Raw genomic sequence first — 21705 nt, 5'->3', positions numbered from 1 at the left:
CCTCACAAATGCACATCGAGTGTGCTACCAGTACACCACAAAGGCATGCTGGAAGGAGGGAGAAAATACCTTATAATATAAACTTATTAGGCAAAAAATTAAATAAATTTGAATAAAGCTAAAGGAAGTTCTTCCTCAAAGGGATATTCTTCCTCAAAGGGATATTGTTTAATATATTAACAAATTGGGAAGTGATGGATAGACTAATAGACATTGAATTTTTTTTGTTTTGTTTTGTTAAAGCAAATGAATTTAGAAATGTAATAAAAGAGAAGAAAGTAAATAAGTTAAAATATGAGGGCATTTCGAAAAACAAAGATACAATGGCTCACATTCCTTAAAAAAAATTTATTTAGAAAACTTCAGTTACATTTTATTAACTGGATTATTTATTATTTTTCGACATAATCACCCCCTTTATCCAAACATTTGTTAAGTCGGTGCACAAGCTTTTGTATCCCACAGTCATAAAAGGTTGCCGCCTGTACCCTAACACAATTTCCTGTACCCTAACTTGACAGTCACAACTTCATAAAGAGTTGTCATTGACACTTCCGGTATGATCTGATGCAATTCTTTCAATTTGAGACGTCTATTCGCACAAATTGCTTCCTCTGTTTTCTGAAGGACATCGGAGATCACAGATGGCCGACCTGTTCTTTTGTCATGAACATCGGTCCTACCTTCAGAGAAATGATGACACCATTTCGTTACATTTTGTCGATTCATAAACAGAAACAATTTCTTTGTGAATATCTGCTGGTTGCTGACCTTTTGCATGAAGAAAACGTATGACGGAGCGCACTTTGCGTTTGGTGGGATTCTGAATCAGCGCAGCCATTTTAAACATGACCTACTCTCCCAGAATCAAGGTGGAAATGCCGAACGATCGCGAGGAGAAAGCTAATGGTTCAAGGTTAACACCTGTGTTGCCAACTTGCTCACCAAAACTTTTCTTTTCCTCAGGCATACAGTGTATCTTTACTTTTCGAAATGCCCTCGTACTTCAAAAATTTTTAGATTAGAAATTAAAAAGGCACAAGTATTTCGAAATATTATGAACTTTTTGTATCTTTAATATATGATTGATTTAATTATCTTTTTAAAACCAGCATAGTAAGTTGTATATGTAATTATTTGATATTTTAAACTGCAGAATTATCTTAGATTGGGATTTAAATCATGCTTCCTTTAGTGAAAAAATTTGAAAAAGGAGAAGATATTTTTTTTTTTTGTTTCGATATAAATCTTTAAAATATGTTTCAGTAATTGTAAGTGTAAAGAAATCTTTAAGGGTGAAAAATTATTTTGCAGTTGGCAAATAAAATATCTGCTTTTGAAGGGAAACTAAGTATTTATTTCGAGGAACACAAGAACAAATGGAGCATGATTTGGCCATAGCATAATAAGATGCTATGGTTGACTATTTAGTTATGTTTAAAAAAATTAGTACAGTAAGTGTTTTTTCCAAAGAATTTGAGCTGAATTTAAGATTTTAAAAATACCAAGAATAGTTGCCAACCAATGGCTGAGTAGGAAAATTGCTGTGGTTTTGACTTCGATTGAAGTGCACGTGAACGTGCTAGCTGCATAGCCGTTTTCATGGTTTTCTCCATGTGTAATGTGTATATGAGCTAGTTTGTTTTAGAAGGTCATCCTTCCGCTTAGGCTGATAGCCTTAGTGTGCTTTGCTGTAATCTACCAAACCAAACCAACCAAACAAGAATAGTTTGTTGCTTGTATAAAATGTAATGTAGAAAGCAAAGTATTAACATGATTAGTTGCATTGGGTATTATTGGGCTATGTTGTTTATGAATTTATCAAACTATAAAGAAAATATGAGTTTAGAAGTAAATTTTAAAGAAAAGAATGAAGAAGAGGGATGTGCTGAACCTTGGAAGTTACAACCTGAAATAATACAAGACTGCACAGATGTGTGCAGAAAAGTCAAGTTATTTGTGTCGACATGTCTATTGTTCCATTTAAAAAAGAGTATGTGAAGAACTTGCATATAAATCGATTAAACTGAGGTATTAAGAGTAGCAAGTAACAATTACAAACCATATTTGCCAAAACTTGTAAAAGGTTTATCCCAATGTCAAAAATCATATTAATTTTTAAATGTATGTTTGGATGCATTAAATTTTACTTTTTAGTTACGAGGTACTTTATATTATGTTGGGGCTTACAGAACATAGCAAATATATCCATGTATGTGGCCTTTAAAAAAAGGGGGGTGATCAGAAGCCTTTTGTTATGTTGTAACCACAACTCTTCGTCCAAGTAAAGCGTGCTCCAAATTATAACAGGTTATTTTTAAGGAGGCTATTCAGTGCAACAGTGTATTATTGAAAGCATTTCTGAAAGGTATTAAAAATTTAAGTGCCAAACCTATTTTGTCTTCCTTTCTGGTTTAGCCCATGGTATTCGGGCAATAACCAATAACAATATTTAAGCAAATTCTTTTATGATCTCCAAATTATTTAAAATTTATTAATTATAAAATTGGCTTTTTTATCAATAGTCATATTGCAAGGAGCTCTATTTATATGTTCAGTGGTGAAGAGAGTCCATTACTGCCGCCACTCATTGCAGAAATTTGAAGTGCTTTAAAATGGTGCTTTTCATTATAAGTCAGCCTCTATCCTGCGAGATGGCCAATGATTAGTTTCCCTCCTTCTTGCTGGGAGCTGTCTTAGTTTCTATGCCTTGGGGTGTTCTGCAGTTCCTCCATACATGATCTTCTGCACCGCAATTCCAGCTTTTTTCGGTTGGTTTCTTGTCACTTCTATTCCCTCTCCAGGCATCAACTTGTCTGGTTAAATCACCTAGATGAGCAGTCACTTGATCCACTAATTCTTGGACTTGAGAAGCTCTGATTGGATGGGATCTCTACTAGTTGCTTTCTGGGCTGCCTCGAATTTCATGGGATACACTAGAGCACTTTAAATCCTTGACATGGGGCATTCGTTGGTCTTTCTATATCTCAGGATCCTGGATGCCATCTATGAAGTAATGCAAGGACAGGATTTTGTTTGTTATTGATGGGCAGTCCAAAAAAGACGAGATAAGACGGCCTTTCAACATTCATGGCAAGCTCCTGGAGTGTTTCCATGGACTTTAAGTGGCAAGATTTTAACTGAAGCCTGCTTTATAGTCTTTTAAACACTTCTCGCCTTTTAACCACAGCTCTTTTAAGTCTTTTAAGCACTGCTCCAACATGGCAAATAGAACTTTAAAGTCTAGCCTCTGGTTTTTTTAGCACAATTTGAAGAATATTCACTACATCTACTCTCAGAAAAGTGGTGAGATGGCAGGCTTGGGAATCCCATCTATTTACATCTGTCACTATAGAGCACTGAGTCTTGTGTACTTGGCTGGAATGTCTTTCCATCATAAATGGACTGCTTTAGAGAGGGCTGAAAAAGCACGGGTAAATGTTTAAAACTGTCAAAATTGCTTCCTGCTGTTGCTATGAATTTCATAGAGCTGTCAACTTGTTTAGCGACAGCAGAAATTCTGTAATTGATAAGTTATTTCACAGCAGAAACTCTCTTAGTTTGTTGTTTGACAGAAGAAACTTTCTCCGATTTGCTGTTCAACAGCAGTAATTCTTTCTTTGATTTGCTGTTTAGCAGCAGAAACTTTTCTCAATTTCTCCAACTTTATTTTTAACATGTCTAATCTGCCTTCCATATCCTCGAATCTGTTTTATATTATGGAGGTAATTTCTCTTTTCGTTTCCTCTTGAACTGATTTGACGGCTCCCTTCCATATGTTTTTTGCCCTGTTGTAATATCTTCTTGGCCCACTTTCATTTCTCCTTTGAATACAGCAAAAAGCTGTCAAGAGCTGCCTCAGTTGCTCTTCTATCTCTCTTGTTACTGGCATTCAACCCCACTTCTGATGCCGAAAATTGTTGTGTACATATAGGTTCATAATGGATTGAATGAACATAAAACTGATAGATTAATAAAATTTATTTTTCCAAAAGAAAGTGTAGTTCTAGAACTCTCTGCAAAAGTACTCGTACAGCTCTTCTCAGTTCATAGAGCACAATCAGTAGTTACACTTCAAACTACTAAGAACATTAAATATGATGCAGTGCAAAGTGCATCTAAAAGGCAAAGCTCTCACAAATACCTCAATGCTCAAATCAGCTGTGAACTAACAACTGAGAAATGATGCTTTCTTTGGGCTTATATAGTTTTCCCCAGCTGCCGAGAAAAATTTAGTACCTTTCATTACTGGGAATTACGAGAAAGCTTATACAGTTAAAGTTATATATAAGGTTGGATACAATTACAGTTACATATAGGGATCAATTACAGTACCAACTGTGCTTATAAAGGGACTGGATCTAAATGTTCCCAAATGTTCGCTAAGTTTGGAGACTTTTGGCTATTTCTTGCCAAATTTGGCAACAAAAATTAGTTGCCAAAACTATTTGTCAGCTTGGCAATAACTTGCCAATTTAGTGAGATAGCCATTTACCTCTATGTTAAATAGACTTACCCCTGTAATCTTATTTTTCTTCTTTCCCCCCCCCTCTAGAGAGTTTCTTCTCTGTCAAGCATTTTATATTACATTATACAAAAAATACTGCAATCACTAAAGTTATTTACATGTATACAAAATCCATAAATGTACTCATTGCTGCATTTGCTAGATTCACACTATTATTAGGTAATTGCATATCGTACAAGATGTATGTGGTTGGGCATTACTGTCCAAAAAGAAGAAACTTAGAATCTGTTGTACTTAACATAGCTTTAAAGCTATGAACGAAATTACTTATTTCAGAATCTTGAACCCATCATACAGTTAAATTTTTATGAAGATAAGGAGAAAAAATCATTTTAAATTTTTCATGAAAATGAGAAATTAAAAATTTTTGTAAGAAATTAAAAATTCGAAGCTTTTTATTAAAAATAGCTTGAGCATATAAAGTTTTTAAATTATTAAAAATTGCATAGATTTTAAATTTTGAAATGGTATAAAAACTGCAGATTTTTAGATTTATACATTTCTAAGTGATATTTTCTTATTTTAAAATGATTTCTTTATAAATTAATGTGACTTGTGAATAACTCATTTAATTTTTATTTCAGAGTCCTGCTGAGAGAGGTGTTGGTATACAAATATTGGAAAGTGTATATCGATTTGTTTTGGGTTCATTTGCTGGAGGTATGTTTAAAAATTGAATATTTTTTATTTTAGAAGTTTGTAATATTCTTTGATTTTAGGAAATTAAAACATATTTTTTTTTTTTTTTTTTTTTTGAGTGTGTGTTGTGTGGGGGTGATAGAAACGTTTTTTTTTATTTGTTTCTGCCTAGATTGAATGTAGGTTTACAGTCACAGCATAGGAATATTTTTATCATAATACTTGATGAGAGAATCAAGTATAGAAATTATAGTCATATAAAATGTAAAAACTGCATTAAAGCTCAGCTGTCAGTAAAGCTTGGAAAAGGTTACATGAAAATTTTGCATAGCTTGAGCGTATAAAAAATGCAACTTACAATAGAAGAACTGAATAATTAGAAGAATTTTTATCTAAAAATGTAAAAGAGTCATCTTATTTGTTATCAACCTATTTATCCAAAGCTTACATTTAAATCATGTGAGATTTTGAAGGGGAGGATTAGCAGACATATTCATAAAGTTAAAACATCTTATTTGATTATGAAATCCTGTTAACCATAAAAATTAGCAAAGACCCCCACCAAGCTTGTGCTAGTTTTTCGGCAGAAGTTTGAAGAAGCAGATTACTCTTTATCTAGTTTGATAATCAACAAGTTACAGATATGGTATGTAAAAAAACTTAATTTTCATAATTTTTTACCTTCCTTTATTGATGGTCAGTGTTGAATATATTTGTGAGAGTAGTTCTCACGATAAGCAGACTGAGCACCTTTTTTTAGGCTTTCATGTGAACACTTCTTATGTATAAAGAATTGGAAGTCTAATTTATTTTAATTCTGTAATTTTTGTTTTTTTTTAATATTTTTATTTATTATAATGAATTTATCTTGCTTTAATTAGTTTATTTTAGTACTCTTATAAATTACTTTTTATTTCTATTTAAACTTTTGAAATCTCTTTTTCTTGTTTATCTTTGTCTGAAAATTCTGAGTAATTTCTTCAAATATTCATTCAATCATCTCTTTTCATAATGTAGTTCTTTAAGATGTGTGTGAACCTAAGAAACCTTTGGTATGCTTATACTTTTTAAGAATCACTTCAGTAAAAGATTATAAAGTAAGAATTTTGTTCAGGTCTGCCTGTGTTAATTTTATTATTATCTACTGACCATAAACTTGTAGTAAAAACAAATTTTGGTTTCTGACATGATTGCAATGATGATGATGATAATTACTATAATAAATTAATTTGACAAGAATCTGCTATGTATCAAACTAATTAATATTTTCAATAGTTGCTTATTTTAAATAAGAAAGCTATTAATTTTGATACTTTTCTGTTATGCGCCTGCCATGTTTTTTGCTCCTTTGTAAGAGAAGTCAAACACATGCCGAGACCATCTGGGAACTTTGTGTGGGCAAGTAAACAAGAATAATTAAATACACTCATAGACACGCACAGACATATTTCACTAGTACCACCAAAATGCATGGCTGGTGCATAACGGAAAAGTACTTCAATTTCGAATCAGGGATGGGCTTGAAATATCAAGATTAGTGAGTATTTAAGTTCATGAGCATGTCACCATAAGTTGTACGTAAAAATTAATGTTGTTATTAGCAAGTTCATGTTGTCATTGACCTAAGCAAATAAGAGTTTAAATCACATTAGTGCCCTTCTAAATAAGGAACTTTTTTACATATCTGGAAAATTGGCATACATTAGTAACCAAATTTGAAGTGAATTTCTGTATTAAAACATTCTCTCAGTCATTGACAGTGATGGAATTAAAAATTTTAAAAAGTGTTTCAATTAAAGAGGTTTTACAAGACCAAAATTTTCTCTCGAAATTAAAAATTTTGAGTATCTAATTAAGTAGTAATATATTTTATATAAGAACCAAATTATAAATAATTGAATAACCTGAATTGTGTGTTAAAGTGAATTTTAAGTCAGTTTGGATCTGTTTTGAATTCATGTCTTGCTGTGCAATATGAAAAGCTCCAGAAACTCCTAATTTTTCATATTTCAAGGTTGGGTGCTGTGGCTTAGAATCAAATTGCTGTGAGAATAGATATAAAAAAATGGAACTATAATTTGACTAAAGAAATGATTGTTGATTTGCAACACAGCAGAGAACTGGAGTAAATGAGTCTTTAGCCAAAAATTTCCTGAACAAAATTTTCTGTAGTGAAGTAGATGGATTATTATAGTGCAAAATCCAGGAGTTATTTACCTGCAATTTCGGTTGTTTTCTCTGAACAGCTTCCAGTGCTGCAAACATTGAAATAATATTCTTTGGCAAGTTGGCAGAAATTCATGATGCACAACCCCACAATAGTTGAAGAAAACAGGCAACATTAACATTACTGTGATTTTTTAACTGAAAATTAGTTTTTTTTTTGGGGGGGGGGAGCTATCTTTTTCTGATCTATTTCTATCCTAAAAAAACTTAGATCCATGTTTCCCTAGCAGCAACAATACATTTCAAGAAGGTGAAAAGATGATGGGATGTCCAAACTGTTTCTCATAATTGCTTGATAGGATCTGAATAACATAAGAATTTATTCAATAATTTCTGTAATTTTTAACGTATGATCACCAAGTATCAGATTTATGACTTGGTCAAGGTGTTGTTTGTTTGTTAGTTGAAGATGATGATCTACACCATGTTTCCTCTTCCATCCAAATTCTTTGCCTTTCTTTCACATACATGCCATTCAAAGACTCATCATTTCAGTAGCAGAAATTCCATTGTGAAAAATTTAATGTAACATACATTCTGGCATATAATGCGCACTTATAATTTCAAGCTGCATTTTTTAATTTTCAGTTATCTTCCCCATATTAAGTGTCCTCTTTTCTTTTTGGGAATGGGTGCACCTTTGTCATCTTGGATTCGCATGACAAATGGAAATGACATAGACGGTTTGAATGACATTATTTAATACACTTTTATTTTTATGTTAGCTAGCAATGACAATATTTTTCAAAGTTTTTATTTTTGTGGCAATGATTTTTTGAATTTTTAATTATTTAATCTGTCATTATTTTTAATTGATTCTATGATTTGTATAAAATACAGTAACTTTTACTGAATAAATTGATGTAATTACATGAGTTTTAAAAAGATCCCCACAGCTGGCATCAGAATTGCCACCTTAGGCATGGGAGGCACACAATATCCCAAGGCCATGATTTGTCCCTTAAATTCTGTTACTTAACATTGTCCAAGAAAAAATACCATGGTGTCACTAGGCTGAAGGATTGTACTTGCTCAAGCCTGTTCCAACCTGCCCAAACTATTGCATGCCATTTGAAATTGCTTCACATCTTTCGATAGTAAAAGAACGCAGTTGTAGGAACTAATCAAATTTTCGCTAAGAATACCCTTCCTGTTTCAACCAATCACTGCACTTGTTTCTTGAAGTGGACAAAGATTTATTTTGGCTTTCTAAATCATTACTTTCAATTTATTCTTTTTTAAAATTTCCCCTTTTTTTTAAAACAAGCATATTTTTTTAGTGTTTTCTTTTTTCTTCACATTCTAACTTAATTTCATTTATTAATTTTTCGTCCTGTGTTTATACATTTTGCAAATGTAAATTTTACTTTAATTTTTACAAATAAATGTTTCTACGTTTTTATTTTTAAAATTCATTTTTTACATTTCTGTTCACTTTTTTTATTTACCTTTTTTAAGTCTTTTTTTTACTTTAAAATTTATTTTATGTTTAACTTTTTCTTTTACCAAAGTAATATTTAGTTTTATGAGTTCCGTTTTTCCTTTTCCCTTTTTATTCTACGAAAGTAATATATATGTTTAATTCTTTTTTTTTTTTTTTTTTTTTTTTTCCCACTTTCTGTTTTTACAAACACAGTTTTAGTTCCCCCCCCTCCCCTACTTACTATCATTTACTTCAAAAATCATTTTTCTTTTCAAATTTTTTCTGCTTAGGTATTAAAAATGTAAATTTTAGACTTTACAAATTTTTTTCCTTGACACATTTTTAGTTTACACTTAATATGTTCCCTTGTTTAAAATACTTATTGATGTTCCATTTCCATTTCTCCAAACGTACATATATTTCTCTGTCTACAAAATTTAAATTGGTATTTTCTTGCATATTATTTTACTGTGCAGGCTTCAGGGATAATATTTTCTGTACGTTTAAATCGACTTAAAAAACAGTATGTACAATGTTCATTCTATACAGTTTAATTGTAACATTACATTTCATTCTTTTTGTGGTACTAATACTTTATGAGATATACTCAAAACTTTGTCTCTGATGTACTAACTACTAATGACTATTTTAACTTTTTGAAACATTGTACGAACCATCATTCTCTTTCACATTTTTTAAAATATTTTTCATTACACTTACTTTTATCCTGCTTTTAAAACATATTCATTAACATTTGTGATTCCTTATTTCCAAAAATAAATACAGACTTAACACAACTCATGCCTAGTAAATGACCTAAGAATGAAAAATCCATGCTTGGAGGATAGAATATGGAAAGCATTTATATGCAAACAACCACCACCACCACCACCAATAATAATAATAAAGAAAAAAGAAAGCATCAAAACTTTTCATTCTTTAAAAGAAGAATCCACTGTAAAAACAGAAGTATTGAATCTTATGAGGTTCACTACTTCCTATTTTATGAATAGCAAAATTTCTGTCATAGCATCAGCATTGAATAGAGTTCTGTCATGGAGCTCTGTCAAAGAATTTAAATAGAATCAGAGAACCCATTCACATACCTATATGGTTGTCCTAATGTACGGTTAGGGCATCCTAATTCTCCTTGAATTGAGTGTCACACCTGTTTTGCATTTCCTTTCTTTAAACACATAAAAAAAAAAAAAAAAAAATGAGAGGTAGTAAAAGAAAGTAAAAGAAAAGTAAAAGAAAAATAGCATAAAGATGTTTTCCTTTATGGAAGGAATGGGAATCCTAAAGATGAACAATTAAAGAAAAAAAAAATCTATATTAAAGATGAATGATTTTAATTGTAATTTTTTCCCTAAAATTTGCAGAAGTTTTTTTTGGGGGGGGGAAATGAAAACTGCAAAGAAAGTTCCAATTGAAAGTATTGATACAGTGTGTTATATCCGATTCTCATACCTTTAGAGATTTGCTGGAGCAGTGTAAAATAGTTTTAAGTGCATAGAAAACTGGAAGGGACCGGAAAGTTCATTCATTGTAAATGGTTCAATTGCATATATAGAGAGGTTTAAAATTTTTTAAGTTTGTTGTACGTGGATTTGGTGATCTGTATTTATTGCAACTCCGTCATTTGATACGTTGAAATAACAAGTGTAATGCTTTTTCTTCTTAACTGTGAATTATAATGGAATAAAAAAATAATAAATAAATTTGAAAACTTTCAGATTTTATATTATGCCCACAGGGACATTTTTTTTAATGTTTTATGTGTTACCTTTATTTATTATGTTCTTCATACTTAAACCACATAAAATTCAATTCAACAGCAATATCACAAAATATTTAAAGACAGCATATCTTTAGAATTTCCATTAGACAGTCTTGCACCCTGGAAATAAAAATGTTATTTTCTGTATAGTCTTCTTGCTTGAAATCATTAAGTTTGTTAATCAAAAATTCGTTAAAGTTCTACAAACTATGAAATTAGATAATAAAACAAATTCGAAGTATGGGTGTCCGGGTGCCCATGGTCGGGTGGACTTTATTCAATATTTGGTGGTTCTAGGTACTGTTATTTTTCCACAAATTGAGAAAAACATATACATTTCATGCATATTCTTCATTTTTAAATTTCTTTAAATATAATGCAAGGCAATAATATTTGTTGGCAACAATTTGATAAGTGAAATGGACATTTATAGTGAAACAAATGCAAAATGCCTTTTCGAAACTAATAGTCCTTTGGCTAACAAGAACTTCTGATTTAATAGTTAATAAATTGTCTAATGAATGATGTAAATGTGTAATTTTTTGTATTTTTATATGTATATCATTCCAGGAAAGTTTCAACTGTTGCATAAAAAAGATTCTACTAATTTTAATAATTAATATTAACGAAATATATTGTGTCTAACTTAAGGATGGAAAATATTTTTAAATCATCTATGCCTTTGACTTTTATTAATTTGATGCTGAAAATCTTGCTTTTAGTTTCTTTTTATTTTTATGTTAAGAAGTTAAGCAAGCTCTACAATAAAAATTGAAGTAAAAGTGAAATCCTTCTTTAAGGAATTTGATCTTCTTTGTAGCTATTTCTTTCAAAAAATGTGTGCAAGTCTCTAGAATGGATTAAAATTTTGAAATAAAATCAACTTTAGCTCAGAATCTGTGTCTCTTCCATTGACCCCTCTTTTTATATTTGTTGTAACTGTCTGTATGTTTAATACATGAAATAATTAAGTAAAATGGTATTAATGTTTAATAAAATATATTTGTGACTGTTTAAAGTATGCATACTTTTAATTGGGTAAATAAAATTTCTCCATCAAATTAAATATAATGTAGTATTATTAAACTACTATCTAATGTAAATAGTAATACAGTCAAAAGTCGTTAATCCGGACTCGTCGGGACTTCGGCGATTCCGGATTATTGATTTTTCCGGATTATAGATCATCAGTTTAAATCTCGTAAGATGGCATGCAGAAATTCTAAAATTAAAAATATGAAACCATAATTTATGAAATAAAGAAAAATTATGATCTAAAGGGTATCAAAATTTACCAAAAAAAAAAAAAAAAGCTTCATATTTATTTGTTTACTTTATTAAACATTTCTTTCAATGTAAGTTGTTTAAGTTGCTTTGTTTTATGTGATAATACTTTCTCTTTAATTCTATAAACAGACATAATTTCTTGTTCAGTTACAAAGTTCCGCTGTTCAAGTCCCGTAATTACTGTGTCGGGAATACCGACTAACTTGTCAATCGAAATTTTTTCATTTTCACTAACCTCTCTGTCACCTTCTACATGTCTTTATCCATTTTTTGCAGCAATTTCACTTTTTGTTTGACGGACATCGAAACATACTTTCGTTTTGTAGATCCTTTGGGAACTCCAGCATCGGAAATTCTATTTGACATAATCGAAAGTTCAAGTTTACTTTTATAAAATTGCTCTTACAGTCAGCAAAAAATAATGAGCCGCATCCAATTCGAAGATTAAGGAACAATGCACTCATCAACATTAACAGAAATAGATAATTAGATAATTTTAGCTTATGCCGTATGTTATACATTAAACGCACACGCGAAAACGTATTCTGCACTTGCGCACACGCATATGCGCAGTCGTAAAGATCTTAAGCGCACGTGTAAATGTCTATGCGCATGTGTCAACGCGGCGCATGCGCAGAAAGTTTTTAGCTTTGAGGTCCGAATTAACGACTTTTGACTGTATTATAAGCAAATGTCATTCAATGTTACATATTATGCTAATTGTACATTTTAGTAGAATTAGTCATGGAGAAGGACAAATGGCATAGCAATACTGATTTTTGTGTTTCTAAGTTTATGCTAATTTGTAAATTTTTCACTGTAACTGAAACTCAAGTTAGGGTTCTGTATATACATGCAAGCAAATTACTGCATGTTACTGAAGCCAATAACATATTTCTTGTAATTTTTGGCTGGACATGTGAATCTAAGAATATACCTGTTTGAACTATATGGATTTTCTAAAGGATTGGGAAATCCTGAAATGAAAAGGAAATTTCTTGGGATTTTAGATAAGTGAAATCTCAAGATTTACAACGGAATTCTTGAGTGCAATCAATATTCTGTGTTTATATTTGACGTAACTGAGTAAACAGAATATCAATAGTGATATTAATTTTATATTTTCCATTTATATATAAACAACTCTTTCTGTTTTAATTTCTAGCTGCTGGTGCTACTGTTGTGTATCCTATAGATCTTGTAAAAACAAGAATGCAGAATCAAAGGACAGGATCCTATATTGGAGAACTTATGTATAGAAATAGTTTTGATTGTGCAAAAAAAGTAATTCGTCATGAAGGTTTCACTGGACTGTATAGAGGTTTAATACCACAGTTAGTAGGTGTTTGTCCAGAAAAAGCAATAAAACTGACCGTGAGTTTCGATTAAATTTTTTAAAATATTTTTCCTTATTTGAAAATGTTTCATTTGAATATTTTTAATAACCAGAATTCTTTTTTTTTTCTTCCCCCCTTTAGATGAATGACCTGGTTCGTGATAAATTAACAAATTCTAAAGGTGAAATCCCATTATGGGGTGAAATATTAGCTGGTAGCTGTGTAAGTTGTCATGAATTTATAATGGTTATGCATTTGTTGGTTTCATGCCAAAACAACACATCTGCATAATTGTTGATTTTAGTAAATAAATTTTGTAGTTTTTTTGCTGTTTTTACTTTTAGCCAAAAAGTGAAACAAAAGTTTATCATATGAAAGTTTTTATTGGGTTCTTTCAGCAAAAACAATTTAATAAATTTTTATGTCTTGGAGGAGAGATTATGCAGATTTGTGGTTTTAGTGTGGTGACAGCAATGTGTCACTTGTTAAATAATTAATTTTCCTTAAGAATAAATTTTCTGGAAATTCTCTGTTTTCTGACATTTTGATAAGTGATAGTTATTTAAATTAACTTGCTATATTTTTATATGTTGCAGTTTGTGAATATTTGCATAGTTTTCACATGTGGTAAATTAATAAGAAAAATTAATGCTGAATTTCAGTTTGTAGTTGTGTTGTAAGTTTTATGTTTGGCCATAAATGTAGATAATCATTGATAGCAATGGGAGAAGAAAGAATGTAATTCTTATGTGTTGTTTACTATGTATCACATTATAAAATCTTAATCGTCTAATACTAAGTTAACTATCTTTCATATTCTAGTAGACTCCCAAGTGAGTTATCATCTTGTCTGTATAAATACTGCAAAGTCCTATGAAAATTTTAAAAAAGGTTTTTATTAAAATTGAATTTATCAGAAGGCAGAAGCTTACAGGTACAAGCAGAAGTGTGTGGGACGCCAGAGTTAAGTATAGTCCTGCTGTACTTACCATGCAGTTCCATCATAATTTTGAGGGGGAATGCCATGGGAACTTGTGCATACAGTCAAACTCTGCCATTTGCAAATATTAAGTAGAGAGTCAAAAATACAATCTAAAATGGATTTGTAGCCTGAGACTACACAATTTGGCCTAACTATGCTGGCTTAAACTTTAATGACAGGATTTAACTTTGTTTAGCAAATGTTTAATCCAAGAATATTAACTGGCAGAGGTGGGCAATAGAAAGTAAAGCTGCAAGACTCAATACATAATCAGTATATAGACAATACATAATTTTAGGTACAGTCAAAAGGTCTGCATTTAAAACCCTCGCCATTAGTTTTAACTAATCTCATTTGCATCCGAGTGAGGGTTTTTAAAAAGGAGAAGTTATAATAAAGATACAAAGTATAAAAATAGGTTATTGAGCATAAAAATCCATTTATAACAGGGTCTGAAACTTGCGGCCCATGAATACATTTCAATGATGTATTATGTTACAGTATTGCAGAAATTTCAAAATTTTAATAATTTTCTAAATTTACATTATTTTTATTACCGTTAAAAACTAGCATAAACAATACATCATGAAATGTATAGATCGAGTTAATTAATTTACAGTATGCTATAAATCTTATCCAAATTTTCGAAGGTATGCATTTGATTAATTTTAATCATTAAAACTAATTGTAGTCAGTTGCGAATTTTTGCACTAAAAGTAATCACTTTCTTTGGGAATACATTTATATTTGAACAACCTTTTTTTTTTAACAGTTGAAAATTAGTAAAAAGAGAACTTGATTGTCCAGTGAGCATCTACAATCCGGGATGAATCTAATTTCTAGTATTTTTTTTTTTTTTTTTTTCCCCAAATTGCAAGGACATTATACAAGCAAATTTTGTATTTACATACAAAATTTATAACTATGTATGTACAATCATGTGCATTTTAATTTATATGCCAAAGAAAAATTTCTTAAATGATAGAGATTAAGTAGTCTTTGTTTTTTCTCAAGTTTGTCCCATTTGGAAAAATGTCTTATTTTGTTTATTTTTAATTTAAAGTGAGTTATTTAATGGTTAATTAAACCTGTCTGATAAATTGAAAAAATATAACTCTGAAATATTAATATTTAACAGTCAATATGTTTGAATACAAAGTATAATCAACAAAAATGTTTTGCAACTACTTTTTTTTTTTTCCCAGCTACTTTGCAACTAGTATTAACTTTTAGATTTCAGATGGAAAATAAATATAAATTCATTTTTTTTTTCCTTTTCATTATTTTTATTATTGCTTATGTATGATTTGATAAATATTTATCCAGCAGAATTTAGTTATTTTTTAAAGAAAAAAAAATTCATTTTGCTTAAAAAAAAAAAAAAAAAAAAAAAAAAAAAAGAAAGAATTTTTGGCCTGTCAGCTGTTTTCAGATCAGTTATTCGTTGTGCATGTAGTTTGAGTTTGAGACCACTATCTTAGAATGTATGTCTAGTATTAAATTTATAATATAATAATTCATAATAACTAATTTCTATTTGTATTGCTATTTATCATTTTATGTAGGATTAATATTATGCTATTAACAATTTCATTTTTACATTATTTCTTACACTTTATTATTGAGATATTTACTGTACTTTGGCATCGACTGATATGCAGTATAGGAAGGAAACAAATCAAAGAGAACCTGGTATTAAATCAATAAAATTTTAAATTCAAAATTAAATTAACTGATACAATTTTTCAAAAACATAGTAAAAACTTGAATATTTTAGCCATTAAATTATTATTGGCTTTTAAGTCAGGTGAATCTTCTTTGTTTTTTATGATTTGTTGTTGTAATCTGTTGCTTTTAAATGCTGGGTATCTGATATTGATCGGAGATCTGCTACTGTCAGTGTACTTGAAGATCAAAAATATAAGTTCAATACAGTCAAAAGTCGTTTATTCGGACACCCATAATCCGGAATGATCTATAATACGCACCTCAAAGCTAAAAACTTTCTGCGCATGCGTCGCGTTCACGCAGTCGCATAGGCGTTTACGCGTGCGCGTAAGACCTTTACTGCTGCGAATATACGTGTATGCATGCGCGTTTAATGTATAACGGATGGTATAAGCTAAGCTAAAATTATCTAATTATATATTTCAATTAATGTTGCAGATTGCGTTGATCCTTAATCTTCGAAGTGGATCCGGCTTATTATTTTTTGCAGACTGTTAGAGCAATTTTATAAAAGTAAGCTTGAATTTCGATTATGTCAAATAGAATTTCTGATATATATTTACTAACATGTAAAGGATCTACAAAACGAAAGTATGTTTCGAAATCCATTAAACAAAAAGTGGAATTGCTGCAAAAAATGGATAAAGGCATATCCTTTGTTTATCTAAACTTTAACGTTTGTTTATCTTTAACGCCGGGGCGCGCAATGAATTGGAAGTTGATCTGTCAGCACTATCCTTATCTTCTGGGCAGATGTTTTTATTTTATTTGGCTTATAATTCCTTACTAAATGTAGTATTTCATCTCGATGTACTCCGTCTTTGATATGATTTAAATCAAATTCCTCGTCGTTATAATTCACTTCCGATAGCGAAGAAAGTAACAGAGGTTATTGAAAACGAAAAAATTTCGATTGACAAATTAGTCGGTATTCTCGGCACAACAATTAACGAGACTTGAACAGCGGAACTTTGTAACTGAACAAGAAATTGTGTCTGTTTATAGAATTAAAGAGAAAGTATTATCACATAAAATGAAGCAACTTAAACAACTTACATTGAAAGAAATGTTTAATAGAGTAAGCAAATAAATATCAAGCTTTTTTTTTTTTTTTTTTTTGTAAATTTTGACACCCTTTAGATCATAATTGTTCTTTATTTCATAAATTACAGTTTCATATTTTTAATTTTATAATTTCTGCATGCCATCTTACCAGATTTAAACTGATGATTGATAATCCGGAATCACCGAAGTCCCGATGAGTCCGGATTAACGACTTTTGACTGTACTTATTTTTAAAAATATAGAGAAATAGATATGTTGTATCCTAAAAAGCTGTTATGAAATCTGAAACTAAAGCCACTTTAAACTTTTAAAGAGCCTTATGAAGTATTTTGGAAACTGATTCTAAATTTCATATATATATGTTGTGCCCTAATGCGCTCTTATGGAATCTGATGTCAAAGTCACTTTGAACTTTTGAAAAATCTCTTGAAATATTTTCAAAACTGATTTTAAATTGATTGATTAAAATCTGAAAGTTATTTGAATTTATATACCTTATTTTTGCTGTATTATACTCATTTTATCATCCCAAAATATACCATATAGTCTATCCAGTGTGTTTTGGTTGATTCTAGCAAATCTGAGATTCCAGTATTTCATTTAAAATGTTTAATATTTCGTTCTGTAATATTTCCTGCTATTGGTAGGGAAGTTACTTTTTTTTTTTTTTTCTTTTTTGTCAATCACAAATTGATAGCACATCAGGCTTGTCAGTATCAAATTTCACTTTTTGTTAACATGGAAATTTTGTTTGAATAGCGAATTTGACAGTGATTAAAATTGAGATTGAAAAATTAAGATTTCAATTTTAAATGCCTAAATCAAATAGACTATTCGCAAGAGATAAGTTTTATATTACTTTGCAAATATCATAACCATATATCTCTCCCTTCCCTTCCAAAAAAAAATTTAGAAGTGTAATCTTTTAGTAAGTTAGAACATGACATTAAGCATTTTGCACAATTATAGAACTTTATGCATTGTTGAATTCATTACTTAAAATTTTTCTTTTGTACTAAGTAAAGGTTGAAACTGTTCTATTACTGAACAAATTGTTCCTTCACAAACATTCTTTGTAAAACATTAAACAAAGTACTTTTACTGTTAGCAAAGAGTTACATCTGATTAGTATAATTCATTTCAACAAAGCAATTTTGGGAGGTCTAAACAAAAGTTTTCCAATTTATTAATTATTAATCATTGATATAAATAAATACACTGTTGTACAAAGCTAGATGGAACATTTTTTCCCAAATATCTTGAGAAATAGTGGATAGAAATAAATGAAATTAAGTATGGATATCTAGCTAATTGTATGATGATATTGTGGACAAAACAACAATGAAAATGCTATTCGTTATCATGACTTATGGCCAAGTGTCCAATGTTATCCAAGCTTGATATTGAAAGATGACAGTGAAAATGTGGCTAGTATAGGGTGTGGTCACCTCTAACAGATAGACAGCTTGCACAACGAGTAGCTATGCTGTTAACAAGAGAGTTCAGGTTTGCCTGTGGAAGATATTCCCACCAGAGCAGTTTTTAGCTGCTGAATGGTCTTGGGTGGGCATTGGCATACTCCTCCCAAAAGCATCCTGAGCATGTTATATGGGATGAAGGTCGGGAGATCAGGCTGGTTAATCTATTCGGTGAATATCCTCGCTTTCCAGACAGTCATCAACCATGTGGGCCCTATGTAATTGTCCTTAAAAATGAACTCAGAGTAACAGCACCTGAAAAGTCACGCATAGGACTGTAGGATCTCTTGGCTGTACGTCTGGGCATTCACAGAACCAGTGTCAACACAAGGAGCGGTGTACAGGTATCCTTACCCAGATCCTTACTCATGATCCTTACTCATGATCCTTACCCAGATCCTTACTCATGATCCTTACCCACATCCTTACCCATGATCCTTACCCAGACCATCATTCCTCTGTCACCATAATGGTCCCTTCTCATGATGTTTGGGATGGTATCGTGTCCCAGGTACCCTGCGTATTAATAATCCGAGCATAAGGTTGTAGACTGAATCTGGACTCATCCATAAGGCAGACAATAGCCCATTGAAGCTATGTCTAGTGTTAGTGTTGTATGCACCATTGTAAACACTCTCTTTTGTGGGAGGGAATGAATGGGATACAAATAGCAGGCTTTCTGGCATATTGTTCTGTCTTATGGAGCCTTCTGGCAACTGTCCTCCTTGAAACTGATGTTCCTGTGGCAGTAGCGAGGTCACAAGACAGTTGTGTGGCTGCATACATCCTCTGGCATTTGGCTGAAATACCAGAAACCGGTCATCATTGGTTGTAGTGGCTCTTGGGTGGCCTTGTCCTTCACTTCTGGACACTGTTCTGCTGTTCTTAAACTGATTTTAGAAATTGGAGATGACACTTTATGGTACAGCCAGTTCTCTTGTAATCTGAGCATGGGACTACCCTGCCTGATGCATACGTATGATTCTACATCTCATATCATCTAAGCGATGATTTGTATTCTTTTCATATAAAAAATAGCAAAAAACAGCAAGATTATTCAAGAAAGAAAATAAAAATCATGACTGTATTGCAGAGCGGAATGAGCTGAGTATCTGGACGGGGAATTTTATACCTCCTGCTGGTATGCTAATTACCCCACAGGAATACATAAAATCATCTCAGAAACACCAGCGCCACAGTGACGTTATATGTCAACCTACTGCCAAGTTTTGTATGGTATTTTAAGAGGAATGGGAGAAAATGGTTTCCATCTCTTAATTTTGTCAACCAGTGTAGACAGATAAAAAAAGTTCCCCCATTTTTACCATAATATATCAAATAAATAATCATGTACTTTTCCATTATGCCCAAACTTTTGCTTTCATTCATGCAATCAAAACTATCTCATTTGAGGAAATCTTGTCGTGCTCATCTGCATAGAATGAATGTAGTTGAGTTGTCACAATATCCTCCGCATTCTCTAAAGATTTACTTTCGTTCTTAGGTAATTGAATGATAAATGCTCTTCTACATTTCTGTAATGAATTCAATGAAAACAGTGTTCTCAAATTTCCTCACTGCTTGGCAGGTGAGTAAATTCTTCAGTGGGTTTACTTTCCCAAAATCTTGTAATTTCTTTCAAAGTATTCAATTTGTTGATAAGCCTTTTTTTTAATTAACGAGTTATCTGATAAGAGATTCACCATCTGAAAATATGTTAAGAATATCTTGATTCAGAAGGAGTGCTGAAGGATTGAAACTTTGGTATTACGTGAGTTTTATAGTTGGATAGAAATCCTGTTAAGTTTCTTTTATTATGGCTTGTTGGAGTTCATATCAGGTTGTAATAAGCAACATGAAAGTTTTACCTTGGAGATATGTCTGTTGATTTTCTAATTTAATTAATGTTAATTCATTGTTTTCAGAGTAATGAATTAAAAACTCTGAATGTTTCATCTGCCGCTTATGAATTTTATTCTTTTTGAGGTATGCATATTCAGCTCTCTTCTAAATAGGATCTTAAAAGTTGGCATTGTTGAAAATGATCGTGTAAATCATGATTGTGTATCAGGAGCAATAAGTTGTAAAATATACTATTAATTGATAGCAAGTAATTGTTGCTTTTTGTAACAGAAAAGTAGTCTTCTTTTTAAATTGATGTTGATATAAAAAATATTAAGGTCTTGATTATTACCTTTTCTGGAAAAATTTTAAAATAAAAACATGGTATTTTTTTAGGAAAACAGTCCTGATTGTTAACTCGAAATTTGAGTGCAGTATTAAAGCAATCAGTGGGTGACATTGTTTTTTTATTAAATTGTATCTTCTTGAGTTTTTTTTTTTTAATCCCATCTTTCCATGAAACTCAGTATCTTATATATACTTCACATGGATTATTCGCTATGCATTTACAATCAAGTTTAACCCTGATAATTGCGTCCATATCGGTTGTAGATATGGATTTCCGGTTTTGTTAGAATTGCTTTAGAGATGAAATATCTATGTTTATCAGACATTCATAGTTTACTTTTTTGCTGATGAATTTCATACTAAATTTATTCAATGAGATTAACATCTGGCAAATGAAGTGGCCAGTTTAGCCTCAGAAGAATTTTACAACCATGTTTGGATTTGTCTTCTTTCATTCTTTGCATGAAAGCCTTGGTTGAAGACTACCAATAAAAAGAATGATATTTCCCTATATATTTTGAAAATAACTTCCACGTGTTATTAGTCTCAAATAATTGAATTGTCTCAAATAATTGTTTGCAGAAACTCCCCATGCAATGAATTAATCTTATACAATATCCATTTAGCTTCTGTTGGATTTCTTCAAAATTGCTTCTGTGATCTTGCACCTGTTACATCTTGATTATATGTGATTTTAATTGACCAGCATTTTTCATTTCTATGCATGGTCTTGAGCTCAGTTAAAAGTAGAATCTGATTATATGGTATTAGCACAATTATGCAGATAGAGCTTACAGTTTTAGTGATCCATGTAGTCAGTCTTGTCGGAAATGATCCTATAAATTTTGCATTGTCTTGTCAAAATAGGCATGACAATAAATGATAAAATATACTATGTAGTTACTTTTGGAGAGATAAATGTTGGTAGTTCGACTCGAATCCAAACCCCAGGGAATAATTATTTTCCTTATTTTTCCCATCTGCAACATGAATAGAAATCAGTTTTTCTTAGAAAATGCTGCATAAAGGCAATCCTCCCCTT

At 31.0% G+C, this 21705-nt stretch overlaps 1 protein-coding gene across 3 annotated transcripts in view; it reads left to right on the top strand.

The window, feature by feature from the left end:
• The window catches only part of aralar1 (calcium-binding mitochondrial carrier protein aralar1), a 232900-nt gene that overhangs the window by 130483 nt on the left and 80712 nt on the right, over positions 1 to 21705 (top strand). For all 3 annotated transcript variants that reach the window (XM_085816757.1, XM_085816759.1, XM_085816758.1), the window contains exons 11-13: positions 5113 to 5188; positions 13049 to 13257; positions 13362 to 13442. In XM_085816757.1, the coding sequence (XP_085672883.1) occupies positions 5113 to 5188; positions 13049 to 13257; positions 13362 to 13442 (366 nt within the window). The remainder of the gene's footprint in view (positions 1 to 5112; positions 5189 to 13048; positions 13258 to 13361; positions 13443 to 21705) is intronic.

Source organism: Stegodyphus dumicola, chromosome 5 (genome assembly GCF_044657685.1).
Source record: "Stegodyphus dumicola isolate Sdum_Otavi_A_Nest chromosome 5, ASM4465768v1".
Taxonomy (NCBI): Eukaryota; Metazoa; Arthropoda; class Arachnida; order Araneae; family Eresidae; genus Stegodyphus; species Stegodyphus dumicola.
The sequence above is the reverse complement of the archived record's forward strand: the minus strand, read 5'-3'. Positions and strand labels throughout refer to the sequence as shown.